Source organism: Mustelus asterias, unplaced genomic scaffold (genome assembly GCF_964213995.1).
Source record: "Mustelus asterias unplaced genomic scaffold, sMusAst1.hap1.1 HAP1_SCAFFOLD_176, whole genome shotgun sequence".
In the NCBI taxonomy this organism is placed as follows: domain Eukaryota; kingdom Metazoa; phylum Chordata; class Chondrichthyes; order Carcharhiniformes; family Triakidae; genus Mustelus; species Mustelus asterias.
Window position 1 is genome coordinate 496,563 of NW_027590178.1, and position 16,012 is coordinate 512,574.

The following is a 16,012-nucleotide window of genomic DNA, read 5'->3' on the forward strand; positions in this document are numbered from 1 at the left end:
GGTTGGTAAAAAGAAATGCCATTGGCGACTAGCTTTATATTGCTGTTAATTGGAGGAAGCAACAGAAAGGTTCAATGATGGTTCTGCTGTTGATGTGGTGGACATGGAGATTCAAAAATCATCTGATGCAGTGACACAACAGACTTGTGGCATAAGCTCATAAAATAACTGGGAAAGTCGCAACGTGGATACAAAATTGGATGAACAATGAATAATGGATATTTTTCAGGCTGGAGGATGTCGGTAGTGGAGAACCCGAGAGGTCAGTATTGGGATCCTTGCTTTTCCCTGATATATATGAATGATCTAGGTATTTGCAGTATAGAGGAAAATTTCAAAGTTTGTTGATCACAGAAACCTTTGAGGCATCGGATACTGTGAGGAGGGGAGCTTGGGACTGAAAAACGGACAATAGTGGAGTGTACAGATAGGTGGCAGATTAAGTTCAATGCAGAGACAGGTGAGGTGATACTTTCAGGAAACATGCACATGAGGAAGGAATATAAAATAATCGGTGGAATTGTTAATGGATTGCAGGATCAGAGGGACTGGACGTATATGTACATTGATCATTGCCGTTAGCAGGGCAAGTGTAGGGAGCAGTTAATAAAGAATACAGCATCTTGGGCTTTACTGCTGTGAAATAGTTTATGTTTGTAGGGATCAGATAATAATTCATGAGTTTAAGTTGAATTTGTGTTTCTGTGCTTGTGTGTTAAGAAAGAGCCAAAACTTTAATTTCACTTCGTGTTAAACAAAGCTGCCTGCCTGCGGGTTTTTTGTGTCCCTGCATTTTAATTTAAGGTTTACGACATTGTCAGAGTTATAGAGGTTAAAAAAATGATTGCTTATATTCAGAAGTCCACAATGAATGATAGAAACACTGAGTTTCAGTTGCAACCAGTTAACCCAAGAAGCGAGATGGAGTTCACAGAGGCTGCCAGGAGAGGCAGGGCAATGCAGGGACTCAGAAAGCAGGACCCACAAGATAAATCACCGTCAGAAACCAAGGAGGAAAAGAGGAGTGCCAGGAAGACAGAAGTCAAAGAGACAAAAAAAACCTGAATCTGAACAAGCGACTGCTCCCTGAAGTTAAAGAGAGGAGCAGAGAGAGGTTCCCAGTTAAAGACAGAGCTGCGAGATGCAGACATTGTAAAGTTTGCTCACGAGAATCCAGATATCTGATATATTCCTAAAGTTGGTGACACCTTCATACAGACTATGAGGCGCTGGTGTCTGTTGGCACGGCTGAGTATGGAGGAATAATGAAAGGAAACATTGAAATATTGGACAGGGATCCTTGGTGAAGGCACCTGACAGAAAGCATTGAAAAGATTCCAAAAGCTGCTTTTTGTTTCTCGAGTGGAGCTTCTGGAGCGGAAGCATCAGTCCCAGTGAGACGGGTTTTCTCACATTGTTACAAACATTTGGGGGGATTTGAAGAAGAATCCACTGAAGTTACTTTGGGTGGCATCTGTCACTGAGTTTCAGAGAGTGGTGTATCTGAACCACAGGTGGATTGTTGGTTTACATTAACTGTGTCCTTACTGGGAACATTAAAACATAAGATCTATTTTGTAACTCGTGTCATCCTTACAGATCTGCAGACATCTGTGAAGTTAGATGGGGTGGTGCATTGCAGTTATTTTTTTAACAAAGGTTTTATTCTTTTGTTAAAAGTTAATCGGCTACCTTGTTATTCTGTTCATCTACATTTCTAAATAATAAAACAATAAATAAAAGTTATGATTTACTGAGCCGGGTTTCTGCTCTTCGACCTGACTGTCCAGAAATCAGCTGGGATCATAACATTGTCAATAGGGGCATAGAGTACAAGAGCAAGGAGGCTGTGCTGAACCTGCAAAAGACATCAGTTAGATCTCAGTTCAGTGCGTCATACTTTAGGAAGGCTTAGAACACATTGGAGAGAGCGCTGAACATGTTTAAAAGATTGGCTACAAGGATGTGAAACTTCAGACACGAGAATCGATAGGAGAGGTTGTTCACCTTAGAAGGAAGAAAGCTGAGAGGACATTTGATAGAAATGTTCAAAATAGTGATGGTGCTGGAGAGAACAGGGAGCAAATCAAAATGTTGCTGCTCGGACAAGGATCAACAAGATTTAAAGTGATTTGCAAAAGATGCAAATACAGTGTGAATAAAGCTATTTTTTTTAAACACAGCGAGTGATTCAGGTTTTATGAGGCTGCAGTCAGAACCATGGAACAGAAACAGCGTGGGCTGCTGTAACCTAAGGGAGGTTTCTTTTCACAACTGCACACTGTGAGGTTTAATACAAGACTGAACCTCCACTGCGACCCTGACTGATGTTACCAGTTATCACATGACTTATAAAAGGACACTGTCCCGATAAAACACACACCAACTATAATACATAACAGAGGCAGCGTGCAGGAAAATAATCCTGACAATAATTAGCCACAAACTGTCAGCTGTACCGAACACAAGAGAAACAAATTTCCTTCCAGCATCATACATAATCAGATGGTTTCTGTTGGGAGAGTGAAATATCCTTTTTTAAAATTTTGTAACGAGGCCTTTACACCTCTAATTATTTAAAATTTATCCCAATAATGCTTTTATTCACTCAAGGAACGTGATCATCGCTAGTTTTGCCAACGTTTATTGCCGATGCCTATTTGCCCACGAGAATCTGCCTTCTTGAACCGCTGTAGTTTTATCAGAGAATTAAAAATTTATTACAGGTTCAGAAGGAGGCCAATCGGCCCATCATATCTGCAGCTGCTCTCAAATGAGCTTTATGACTTTGTGCCATTCTCCCGCGCTTTCTCTGTGACCATTGGACATTGTTTCCCTCTTGACTTCCTCAACTGAACATGTCTCTGTTTTATTAGAACAAAGGAAATGGCTTCTCAGCAATGAAAATATCCGCTCTGAGACCAAACAGTTACCTCAAATCCTGACATTTGTGCAGAACGGGTCCCAGCCGCTGGAGCCCTTCACACTGAATGTAGCATTGCTGTAGATCGAGGTGTTTTATTGTATCACAGAGTCCAATGACATGAGACAGGACCGCACAGTCAATCGGGGTCAGTCGCAATCCGCGAAATGAAAGTTTTTCCACAGATCCCACTGTGTTCCGAACCAGTGCTTTATTCTGAGACTCAAACAGGTAGTGGAATGTGTTCAGGAGCTTCCTCTTCCCAGTTCCAGTCTGTGAGTCTCCAATCTGCCCTTCAACCTTCTCCTTCACCCAGTCAATCACTCGGCAGGTTGTTTGATGAAGAAACGGACCCAGAAACTCCTCCAGGGGTCGAGCTGACTGTGGGGAGGACAGACCAGCAACAAAACGGAGAAATATCTCAAATCGCCCATCTTCCTCACTGTGGGCTTCACTGAGGAGTTTCCCGATCTCCCCGGGATCTGGAGTCAGGAATTGTGAGAGTGCAGCTGCAAACTCTTGGATGGTGAGGTGTGGGAATGTGTAAACCACACTCTGGGCAGAATCATCTCTCTCTAAAAGTTCCACCAGGAATCCAGACAGGAACTGGGAAGGTTCCAGCTTGTACTTGGTCAAATCTCCATCTCTAAACACAATCTTCTTCTTGGAGATTCCTGTGAAGGCCATCCCACCAAGCTTCAGTAACACATCACGGAGGTTTTCAATCTCTCGGCCATGGTTTTTCAGAATGTTGTAAATATAGTAGGAATATAGTTGGGTGATGGTCTTGGGAACTTGCTGCCGTTTCCTGTCTCTTTGTGTAAAGAAGGGACCCAGTGACAGACCGAGGATCCAGCAGTAGGAAGGGTTGTAACACATGGTGTACAGGATCTCGTTCTCCTCCACGTGTTTGAAAACGGCTGCTGCCACCGTCTGATCTTCAAAAAACTTGTTGAAATATCCCTTCCGTTCATCACCAACAAATCCCAGGATTTCAGCCCAGACACTGATGTCAGCCTTTTCCAATAAATGTAATGCAGTGGGGCGGCTGGTCACTAGCACTGAACATCCTGGGAGCAGCTTGTGCTGTATTAAACTGTACACAATGTCAGACACTTCACACCAGCATTCGGGATCTGTGCACATGGACTGAGGTTCTGTATTTCTCCGATTGTCGGCAAAATCAATACTGTCCTTGAATTCATCCAAACCATCGAATATAAACAGCAATGCCTCTGGGTTCTTCCAGAGCTCTCCCAGAATATTCCCAAAGTAAGGATACTGATCCAATATCAGATTCCTTAGATTTATTCTACTGTTAATAGTGTTCAAATCCCGGAATTTAAAATTGAAAACAAATTGAAAGTGTGGGTATATTTTCCCAGTGGCCCAGTCATAAACAATCTTTTGTACCATTGTTGTTTTTCCAATTCCCGGCACTCCGCTCACTGCTGCTGAATTCCCAGATTTGAATTTTCTCTGGGAAAAGCTGCTCTGGAACAATTGATCAGTTCGGATTTTTTCCAGTTCTTTCCGGAGATCTTTCTCTCTCCACTCTTCATGGTCTCGGCCTCTTGCCAGCAGTTCATGTTCGACAAGTGTCCGATCTCGAACAGCGGAAATAATCGTGAGCTCAGCGTATCGACCAACCAGCTGGAAAATCTTAACCTTCTCCTTTATGAGGATAGTGTTCACTCTCAGTGTTTCAGTTTGTACCCGGAGTGTCTCCTTGTGTTTCTGTTGGAGATCTTCAATAAGAATGGAGAGAAAGTTAGTTCTATTGGCATTTTACAAACATCCCGGTAAAATTGACCAATCCATTAAATATTGCAGGCATTAGTTCAGTTCCAACATAGATTTTTGTACAACTGGCTTTGACAACTAATGGCCCATGGGCCAAATTCAGCCACTGAACTGTTTGTATTCAGCCTAATAAATATGGCTGGACAGCTCAGCTCTGCAGAAGTCAAATCTGATCCAAACACCGGTCTCCCTTTCTGCCTCTGCAGATCTGCAGAGTTTCTCCACAATTTTCTCTTTTTAAGTCATTTGTCCTGTAACAGAATTAGACCACAAATAAAGAAAATATGGGGAGAAAGGAGGCTGTGATTGGACAAGCGGCAAAGTGTTGAAAACGCCACTTTTCTATTTCAATTTGAATCTTACAGAGCTCGTATCACGACAGCGAATAGCAGAGTTCAGGTCAGGGCAGAGAAAGGGCGAGAATCCTGAGGAACAATTATTGCACGTGAGTGGGGTGTTTGTGTGTGCATATATATGTGTGAGTGAGTGCACAGAGAGAGAGAGATGGAGGAAGACAGAAGCAGAGTGTGTGCGAGAGAGTGTGTGTGAGATTATGTGAGAGTGACAGAGAATGAGAACAACTGACAGAGAGCGTGTGGGAGGGAACATGAGAGTGAAAAATTCCCTGAGACTGTGGGTGTTAAACAGAATGCGATAATAACGGAGGAAAGGTTGAGGGATAAAGGTTGTGAGACTGTGTTAGGGAGAATGACAGAGGAAGCGATGAAGAGGGAGATAGTGTGCGTGAGGAAAGGCGAGAGGATAATATTGTGAGACTGAGTCGGTGAGAGTGAGAATGTCGATATAAGATAAAGAGAGAAAATGTGAGAGCAAAACAGAGTTATCGATGTGTGTTTGAGAAACACACAGCGTGTATGGAAGAGAGTGCGTGTGAGAGGAAGAATGAGGGTGTTGTGGGTGTACATAAGAAAGAGATTGTGAGAGTGTGTGAGAAATATGTGAGAGGAAGACCATGCGAGAGATTATGTGACAGAGAATCTGTGTGTGACTGAGTGACGATGAGTCTGAGAATGTGTGTATGAGTGCGTGTGTGTGAGTCTCTGTGAGGGATAGAGTGTGAGAGTGTGTGCGCGAGTGACAGTGAGTATGAGAATGTGTATGTGAGAACATGTGTATAACTGTGTATGTGGGACAGCGTGTATGTGTGTGAGAGAGAGTGTATTGTGACAGAAATTGTGCAAGAGAGTTTGTGCGAGAGGGTCCATTGGAGAGGTTTTTTAAAATCATTTACTGGGATCCAGATGTCACTGGCTAGGGGAGCATATATTGTCCGTCGCCGATTGCCTTTGCGATTGTGGCGATGAGCTGCCTTCTTGTTCTTATTGGGTGAGATTCGAATTGTGTTCTGTCCCAAATGGGAGACTGGCTCTCAGCATCATCAAACCCCTGCTCCAATATAAGCAAATCACTGAGCAATCGTGTTACTGAATCTGGGCTGCTGGACATATGGAAGCGTCTGCACCCGAGTAACAGAGACTTTGTATTTTATTCCAAAACTCACTGCTGTCACTCTCGCATTGACTATTTATTTACAATTGAGTCAGAGTCTCATAGAATCATTGACAGTGACATTCTCGCTATAACTCTCTCTGATCATAAGTCCATAGACTTGTGACCTGGGTCAAAAATCTACTGCAAAGAGATGGCGTTTGAATGCATCTTTCTTAAATGATGATGAGAAAATAATTACAACGTTGTCTATAACTTAATACTGTCTCTGACCCGATGAAACAGCGTAAAGGAACATTTAAGGGGCCGCATCATATCATTTACTTGTTCCAAAAAGGAAGAAGAATAAATTAAAGTGATCAAATGCAAAAAGGTAATTCATAATTTAGAACAGCAACACAATAAGCAGCACTCATTAGCTTTGATGGTCACCCTCACAAAGGCACGCCGAGCTCTCGATACTTGACTTTCAGAACACGTTGAAGGGTGTTTATGAGTTGCAAAACAGAGACATTACGAGCATGTTAACAAGGCGAGCCTTGATAGTGGGGAAGGAAGCCACCAGGTCCATCGAGTCTGTACCGACTTTCCAACAGAACATCCCACCCAAGCACTTTCCCGTAACTCCACATATTTACCCCCGCTAATCCCCCTAAATGCTTTAGTTAACTGAGGATTTGAACTATTTAAAGAATAAACTTGAAAAAACAAACTTGACAACGGTTCAGTGAAGTTCAGGCATTCGAAGCATTTCTGGACTATGGTGGAAAATACACAGAACAAGAAAATGAGGTTCTGGTCATTTAGAGTTGCTGAAGTGAAAAAATATAAAGCACAACAGACGAAAGATGATTGGGAAAAACAGGAATGCAGTGTGAAGGTTGTGATGCGATCAGCCATGGACTTGTTCATAAGAACATAAGAACATATGAAATAGGAGCAGGAGTCGGCCATCTAGCCCCTCGAGCCTGCCCCGCCATTCAATAAGATCATGGCTGATCTGACGTGGATCTGTACCACTTACCCGCCTGATCCCTATAACCCCTAATTCCCTTACCGATCAGGAATCCATCTATCCGTGATTTAAACATATTCAACGAGGTAGCCTCCACCACTTCAGTGGGCAGAGAATTCCAGAGATTCACCACCCTCTGAGAGAAGAAGTTCCTCCTCAACTCTGTCCTAAACTGACTCCCCTTTATTTTGAGGCTGTGCCCTCTCGTTCTAGTTTCCTTTCTAAGTGGAAAGAATCTCTCCATCTCTACCCTATCCAGCCCCTTCATTATCTTATAGGTCTCTATAAGATCCCCCCTCAGCCTTCTAAATTCCAACGAATACAAACCCAATCTGCTCAGTCTCTCCTCACAATCAACACCCCTCATCTCTGGTATCAACCTGGTGAACCTTCTCTGCACTCCCTCCAAGGCCAAAAGGGGACCAATACTGCACACAGTATTCCAGCTGCGGCCTCACCAATGCCCTGTACAGATGCAGCAAGACATCTCTGCTTTTATATTCTATTCCCCTTGCGATATAGGCCAACATCCCATTTGCCTTCTTGATCAATGGTGGAGCAGTTTAGAGGGACCGAGGGGTCAACATTTGCTCCTAATGTGTATGGTCGTATGAATTGCAAACTTGAACCTGTGCAGAACAGATGAGGATGGACGACAAATTCAAACAATATTTAACCCTGATTCCGAGACTTCGATTTGCTGATTCCCAAATTCTGACAACTAATTATTCAGACTCTGAGCAGTGAAATTATTAGTTTGCAATCTTCACTGTCATCACTTACCTTTTAGGTTACTGGGTACTTCCGATAATCCTTGTGGGATGTTCATGTGAACAAATGCATCAGGACCTGATTAAAGGAATTACAATCATGAAATCAGCTATGTGCAATATCAGAACAATCTGCAATGGTTAATTCACTGCGCGATTTTACTGTACCAAGTGTCGGTAATTCTCTCAGTATTTTCTCCAACTTTGGTAACCCACGGTGCATTTCCACAAAGGATTCCCACATCACCCTGAGAGCCCGAGGGCCTTTCTCTATCACCAGATTTAGGAGAAGTTTGGAACAGTCCGCGAGGTTCCCACTGTCTGCGATTTCCTTTACTTTCTGTAAAGAATAATAAGGAGCGTATTGGAAAACAGAGTGAAAGGTAAGCACTGGGAATGAGAAGGAAAGGATCTGTTCAGGGATTTCCCAGGTGTTTTGAGGACAGGAGGCAGTCCCTGGACTGGGTCCTGATCCCTTCTCTTCGTTCCTTAATTTAAACGACATATAAATAAACCAATTTTTAATTTAAAATAATTTTCAGAGAGTGAGAAATCCCAGAGAACCAGCAATAATTTCAATGGGATTAATTTCATCTGAACTTCCGTGCCCAACATGACATCAGATTACTGTTAGACTATAGGATCCACTTTTTTATGATGTTGTGGCAGTGTATCATGTAAATGGTAAACACCGCTGCCATGTGTGTCGATAGTGGAGGGTGTGAATGCTGATGTTGGTGAGATGGGGTGTCAATCAGGTGGCTGTTTTGTCCGGGATGCTGTCGAGCGTCTTGAAAGTTGTTGGAACTGCGCACATCCAGGCAACTGGAGACGATTCCATCACACTCTGACTGTGCCTTTTAGACGATGAAGAGGTCTTGGGGAGTGAGGAAGTGAGTCACACTCCATAGAATCTGACCTGCTCTCGTCACCAGTATTTTGTGCCTGGTACAACTCAGTTTCAGGTCAGCTGCACCCCCCCAGCATCGTGATAGTGGGGGATTCAATGATTGTAATGAAATTCAATCGCCAAGGAGGGAGGGGTGGAATCTCTTTTGATGGCATTTGTAATTGCCTGGCATTTTTGTAGCGCGAACGTTACTTGGCATATCGCAGCCCAGGCCTGACTGGTGTCCAGGTTTTCTTGCATATGTGCTCTAATTGCTTCAGCATCTGTGGAGTTGCAAATTGTGCTGAAAACAGTGCAATCGTCAGCAAACACCCCACATCTGAGATTAAGTCAGAAGTACGATCACTGATACGTCTTTCTCCTGCCAGAATATTGCCATGGCCCAAAGCATTTACAGTTTACATTTACTTTGGTTATTTCATGATATCATTTGGAGTGAACTGAATTAGCTAAGGACTGACATCTGTGATGACAGGGACCTCAATAGACAGTCACAATAGATCATCTACTGGCTCCTAAAACAGAAAAGGCTCGAAAATCTCAGCAGGTCCGACAGCATCTGTGGGGAGAGAATAGAGACAAAGTTTCGTGCCCAGATAATCCTTCGTCAGAGCTCTGATGAAGGGTCATCCAGACTCGAAACGTTGGCTCTATTCTCTCCTCACAGGTGCTGTCAGACCTGCTGAGATTTTCCGGGGTGTTCTGTTTTTGTTTCACATTGCAGCATCCGCACTATTTTGCTTTCATTCTTTCTTTCACCTCCGGCGTCCTTCTGGCTAATAATATTTGCCAATGTTTCAGCTTTGTCTTTTGTACTGGAATGTTCAGACATACTGAAACATATTTAATTTAGGACGTGGATATTTGGGGCGCCTAATACTCCAGATGGTTAGTTAATAATTCACACCAGCCATGGACGAATCCGGCAGGGATGCAGAGCTTTGGATCCGATTCATTAGATTTCGGGTCACTTCCCTCATGCTTGTTCTGCTGTTTGCTATAAAAGCATTCCCGCCTTGAACCTTCACCAGTTTGACACCTGTTGTTGAGGTACCCCCGGCGCTATCAATGGCATCCCCTCCTGCACTGTTCATTCACTCGGACTGATACACTGGCAATAGCAGAGCAGATGATATGCTGGGCCGTGAAGGTCGAATACAATTCTGCTGCTCCTACTGATTGATCACACTGTCTAATGGCTGCGCAGTTTTGACTCAACTGATCTGTACAAAACCTATCACATTTAACTAGTTGGTCAATCCATACAACACCTGAAGGTAAGTCAGGACTTTGCCTCCTAATGGAAAGTTTGTTGGTCACTCCGACAACTTTGACCATGTGCATCTGGAACAGACAGCCTGATCAGGAGGAGGTCAAATAAGTTAAACCTTTTGTTGATTCACTCACCGCCTGCCGCAGACCCAGTGCAGCAGCTATGCCCTTTAGGACGTTGCTCGCTCGTTCAGTGGTGGCGCTACTGAGCATGACTTGTTGATGGATATTTCAGTCCCCACCCAGAGTATATTTCCTGCCCTTGCCATCCTCAGTGCTTCCTCCAAACACTGTGTCACATGGAGGAGCAGTTGTTCATCAGATAGTGGGCATTGTAGGCTGAAACCAGCAGGCAATTTCATTGCCACGCTTCCAACCGGATTATGAGACTTCAGGGAGTTCAGACTCAATGTTGAGGAAATCCAGGGCAATCCGCTCCCCACTGGATGTCTTGTGGGTCTTTCCTGTCAGCGGGACAGGTCATACCCAACAATGATGATGGTTGTATTTGGGACATTGTCTGCAAGTATGATGTTAAGAGGTTCATTGTTTCAGGGTACTGGTTGACTAGTCAGTGGGATAGCTTTCCCAATCTTAGCACTGGCCCCACATGATGAAATTTGTAGGGTCGACAGGGTTGGGAATGTAATTGTAATTTCCGGGTGAATCATTCGGTTTCAATACTTTTAGACTTTGCAGCCATTTAATAAAACTGAGTTGCCTGTTAGACTCTTCAAGACATAATCACACTGTTTTAGAGCTGGGGTCACACGTAGTCCAAACAAGGACAGCAGATCTCAGTCTACCATCGACATTATTGATTGGTATGGGTTTTTACATCAATGGATAATGTTTTCATGGTCAGCATTACCGAAATTAGATTTCAATTCAAGATGTATTAGTTGATTTTCATTTCCAAAATCTTCCATACTGGTGATTTGAAAGCATGTGCCCACAGTATTAGTTCTGTTAAGGGAGCGTTAGTGATTTGCTGCAGTGCATCTTTTACCAGGTGCACATGCTGACATTGTGACGTGGGAGGAAATATTTTTAAGAACAAATTCCATGCAAATCAAGTGCGTAGCTTCATTCTCGATGGTGTCGAGCTGCTTAGATAATGTTGGACACAATAATCCATGATTGTGGAGTGTATTCCGTCACGTTGCCCATTTTTGTCTTGTGGATTATTCGCAGACTTTGGGAATTCAGGAAGTGAGCCTTGCAGCAAATTCCCAGCCTCTGACTCTTCTCGTTAAGGTTGTGTTCAATTGTAACCCTCATGGTTGTTGAAGTGGGTTTCCGCAATGGTAATGTGACTTAGTGTCAAACAGGGATGGAGTTGTGTGGCAGGAATATCACTGACCATTTACTAGACTGGATATTGTTCAGTTCCTGATATCTGAGGAGTTACACATTAAGTTGTACATTTTAACATCAACACTAAAACACCTCCACTTCTGACCAATTGATAGCAGATAGGTCATGAAACAGCTGGATATATTTTCAGAGAACACAGGACGTTGAGGAACTCAAGAATGAGGGCCATGGGTCTGCTAGGATTGACCTCGAACAATCACAACTATCATTGTGCTAGGTATGACTGCAGCCATTGCAGAGATTTAGAGCAGTTCCCATTCATTTCTATCGCCTGAGCATTCCATGACAGAGTTCAATCAAATAATGTTGTGATGTGAGAGGCAGACACTCGTGTTGGTCCATGAATGGACCAAGGGTTTAATGAGATCAGGAGGCAAGTGATACTGGCAGTACCTAAAAGGAACTTCAATTATCATGTTATTAAATGCTTAAAGTGTATTTATCTATGTTACGAAGAGGCTTGCATTAAGAATGCAATGTAGTGACCGAGGAAATCCCGTCGTTGTCACGCTCCAGCGCCTGTTCAGGTACACTGAAGGAGAATTTCGCATGGTCAATGCACCTAACCATCACGTCTTTCAGACTGTCGGAGGAAAGCTGAACACCCGACGGAAATGCACACAAAAACTCGGCAGCACGGTTCCAAAGTAGTTAGCAGTGCTGCCTCATAGCGCCAGGGACCTGGGTTCAATTCCCGGCTTGGGTCACTGTGTGGAATCTGCACAGTCTCCCCGTGTCTGCGTGCGTTTCTTCCGGGTGCTCTGGTTAGGTGCATTGGCCATGCTAAATTCACCCTCAGTGTTCCCGAAAAGGCGCTGGAGTATGGCAACTAGGGGATATTCACAGTCACATCTTTGCAGTGTTAATACAAGCTTACTTTTCACAACAATGAATAAACTTTAAAACGTGCAGAACATGCAGACACCACGTAGAAAATGACTCAAACCAGGAATCGAACCCGGGTTCCCAGCGCTATGAGGCAGTAACTTTAAGTCACTGGTAATTACTCATTTTATCTCTGCCTCTTAGTGGGAGGAGGTTTGTGGGGTGCAAATTTTCCATATGGATTTGTCCTGTTTTGGGCAAATGGGATAGACATTTTTTACACGTTGTTGGGTAGATGCCAGCATTGTAGCTGTACTGGAACAGTTGTCTTTTTAGGAGAGCAGCAAGAGAGACCATAGCTTCTTACTGTTCAGCAAATTATTCTTCCTCTAATTTAATCAGGTCTGCGAAGTGAAAATGGGCAAAATCACTAAACCCACTATATCCTGGACTTACATGACTTTCTTTCACACCAATATGATCGCACGCTGCAAACATCAGACAGAGTCTCGCCACTCCTTCAATCGCCTGTTCTAGTCTGTCCCGGTAGAATTTGGTCAACAGCAACAGTTGGTCATCTTCACAGTTTGTCAAGAACTCAGTGATTTTAGAGTTTGGATCTGTGAACAGAAATTGGAAAAAAATGAAACACAATGAGTTCCTATCTGGACTGTTTTAATTGCCCGTAAACTTAAAACAACCCACTTAAATGTCATGTGAGCCATGTTATCAACTATCTTTCAGAAAACATTCATGATATTTATCTCATTTGTGAATAAAACCCATGTATCCAGCTGACCTCCAAATCACTTCATACCCCTGGTTAGTAAGAAGCAATTCACATCAACTTTCCAATATCAATTACCTTTTTTGCAGGAAATGTTTTTGCGTTTCGAAGCATTTTTCAATTTCATTCCTGAAAGGTTTTGCCTTTATTTTAACTGCAATCGCCACAGCCGGGATTGGTCTATTCAGGAGCTTGTCTCGCTTGTCACATAACTTCTATCCCTACATGCTCTTGTCCTCTGGACATAAAATCCAACATTAAATTGTTTGTTTTACTTTATGCTCCCTTTTCACGATATTTTAACAATCTATATTCAGGAATTCCCAAGGTTCTGTAGAGCTTCCAAGTTTCTAGGTTTTCCACATTTGGAAAGGGCCCTGTTCTATCCCTTATTGAAAGTGAAGGACCTGATATTGGCCTGCATTTTAATCTATTTGCCACAAACGTGCCAATTCACTGAATTTACTGATATTTCATTGCATATTGCCAGCTATACTGACGACAATGTTTCAATAACTTTGTGTCATAATCAGTTTTATATATCCATTTTTTTATTCCATCATCTAGGCTGTCAATAAATTTGGTTAGTAATTGTGAGCCTAACACAGATGCTTCTGGAACACAGCAAGTTGCATCCTGACAGTCAGCCTAAATCACCATTTACCTCATCTCTATCCCTTGCTTTTCCACCAATTTCACAATGAGGTCACAAATTTGCCTTCAATTGCATGACAGAAATTTTAAGAAACTCTGTCCAAATTCCTTCTGGATGTCTATGTAAACAATGCCTATCGACATGCACTAGACATTGCTTTCAGCACAACTTCATTATATCAGTTTTACTGGTTTATAATTTGCTGCCGCTATGTTCTTCTCTGCTCCTTGTGTGAACTGCAGGTTCATGCATGAGGTCTGGATTCATTAACAGGACGGTGAAAACTTGGGAGTATTTTCTGAACCTACCATTGTCCAAAGTCAATCTTTTTGAAGATATTGGATATACTCCGCTGTTGAAACCTTCAGCCATTTTTGTGACAGGTGTTTTCGATTCTGGTGCTCTGAAATAGACAAATCCAGAGCAGGGTTAAATGGAAACTGTGAAGTGAAAATGCCTTGTTTGTATCTTTACGCAGCAATGTGATTTCCAAAATTTATATGGGGACAACCTTTTAGTATTTACAATCTCACAAACACCATGTAGATATGGTAGATCTGACGGTGACCCCACAACCTTGGTACTGCCTCTTAAAAAAATCATCTTGATTTCATTTGCCCTTGAAAATCCCTGGCCCATGTCCAGCCTCCTTTTCTCCAAAACACATGACGATAACTTTACCTGATAAATGTAGACACACCTTTCTTGGAACTTGTTTGAATACATCTAACTAGGTTTCCACCTACACCACAATACTGAAACAGCTCTTATCAAAGTCAAACATTACATTCTAGCAGAAATAAAATGGTCAGTGAAGTATCTTCAGCCGACTCTACGTCTCTGAAGCCTTTGGCACAGTTTGTCACATGATCATCTCTTCACTGCCTTCCAGCTGGGTGGAAATTGTCCCTGTTTGTTTATCCAGTAAATCGCACAGCACATATCACTGGCATTGGTTTATCTTCCCAATCCCATTCTCTGGACTCCCACTGGGTGGGCTATCTGTTTATCATAAATGTATTGCTTGCCAGCATATAAAAAATAGTGTTACACATGCAAGATGATCTTACAAACTGCCCTGAAACTTGTTTCTTGTATCCTAACTTGCACCACGTCTCATTAACCCTAGATCCTTGTACACCATCTGGATCGAGCTTCTCAAATATACCCACTGACTCAAACTTCCCAGCCAGATATTATAGCCCAGCCTTAGATGTTGGCAATATTTCCGCACTCCTGAAAGTTTGGCCAGTCCTTATTTGGATTCTTCTATACATGGGCCCCTTGCCTTCAGCTGCCAAGAGACTACGCTCTGGAGTACTCATCCCACACATCTTCCAGCCTGTGGAACTCTTTCTTTAATTGAGATACTCATGAAGAGCTATGGATATGAACAAACTGGTTAAGCATTGGGAGATAGGGTGGCAGAATGGTTAGCACTACTGTCTCACATCTACAAGGACCTGCCTTCGATTCCCGGCTTGGTCACTGTGTGTGGAGTTTGCACATTCTCCCCGTATCATTGTGGGTTTCCTCAGGCTGCTCCGGTTTCCTCCCACAGTCCAAAGATGTGCGGCTTAGGTTGATTAGTCATGCACGATTGTCCCTTAGTGTGGCGGGATGTGTTAGTTAGAGTGATTAATGGGGTTACTGCGTGGGGTTGTGGGGATAAGTCCGATGCGTGATTGTTGTCGGTGCAAACTCGATGGGCGGAATGGCCTTGTTCTGCACTGTCGGGTTTCTATTATTTCTGTGAGGTTTCTGGGTGTCCTTCCTTCTACTTCTTTTGTATCTTGGGATACGGCATCAAGTAGGCAGACTACCAGGGGAAAATTGAAACGTCAAAACACAATCTCTGTAAAGAGGTTCAATGTCTATCCCAGACCTTGCAATGCCCTCCAGGTAAGGAATTTCTCACTCATGCCGGTGAACATGGCATGCTCCCCTTCCAGGGAAACCAGCAGTAAACCTGGCCACAGAAAATGAGTAAATTGTCTGAAGGACAACCCCATCGAATCTTGACTTCCTGGAGCCAATAACAGCCTACAAGGCCAAAGCAGGAACGGGAGGGGCTTATCTCCTGTTACCGCACATCCTCCCCATCTTCACATCCACCACTCCCCCCTTCGCTTCATCTACTGCGGGTGCACTGAGATCGGAAACGGGGGGCAGAACTGCAAAAATTAACAAATTAACATGCTTTTC

At 43.2% G+C, this 16,012-nt stretch overlaps 2 protein-coding genes across 2 annotated transcripts in view; both read right to left on the minus strand.

Moving 5' to 3' along the window:
• Positions 1-16,012, minus strand: part of LOC144485243 (NACHT, LRR and PYD domains-containing protein 3-like) — a 259,102-nt gene that overhangs the window by 204,473 nt on the left and 38,617 nt on the right. The gene's annotated exons all lie outside the window — the stretch shown is intronic.
• LOC144485241 (uncharacterized) overlaps positions 1-16,012 on the minus strand; it is a 71,315-nt gene that overhangs the window by 42,066 nt on the left and 13,237 nt on the right. Inside the window, exons 2-7 of the mRNA XM_078203457.1 lie at positions 14,116-14,210; positions 12,822-12,985; positions 8,150-8,321; positions 7,995-8,060; positions 4,574-4,671; positions 2,934-3,586 (exon numbers count right to left, since the gene is read on the minus strand). Coding sequence (XP_078059583.1) covers positions 2,934-3,586; positions 4,574-4,671; positions 7,995-8,060; positions 8,150-8,321; positions 12,822-12,985; positions 14,116-14,179 — 1,217 coding nt within the window. The 5' untranslated portion in view covers positions 14,180-14,210. The remainder of the gene's footprint in view (positions 1-2,933; positions 3,587-4,573; positions 4,672-7,994; positions 8,061-8,149; positions 8,322-12,821; positions 12,986-14,115; positions 14,211-16,012) is intronic.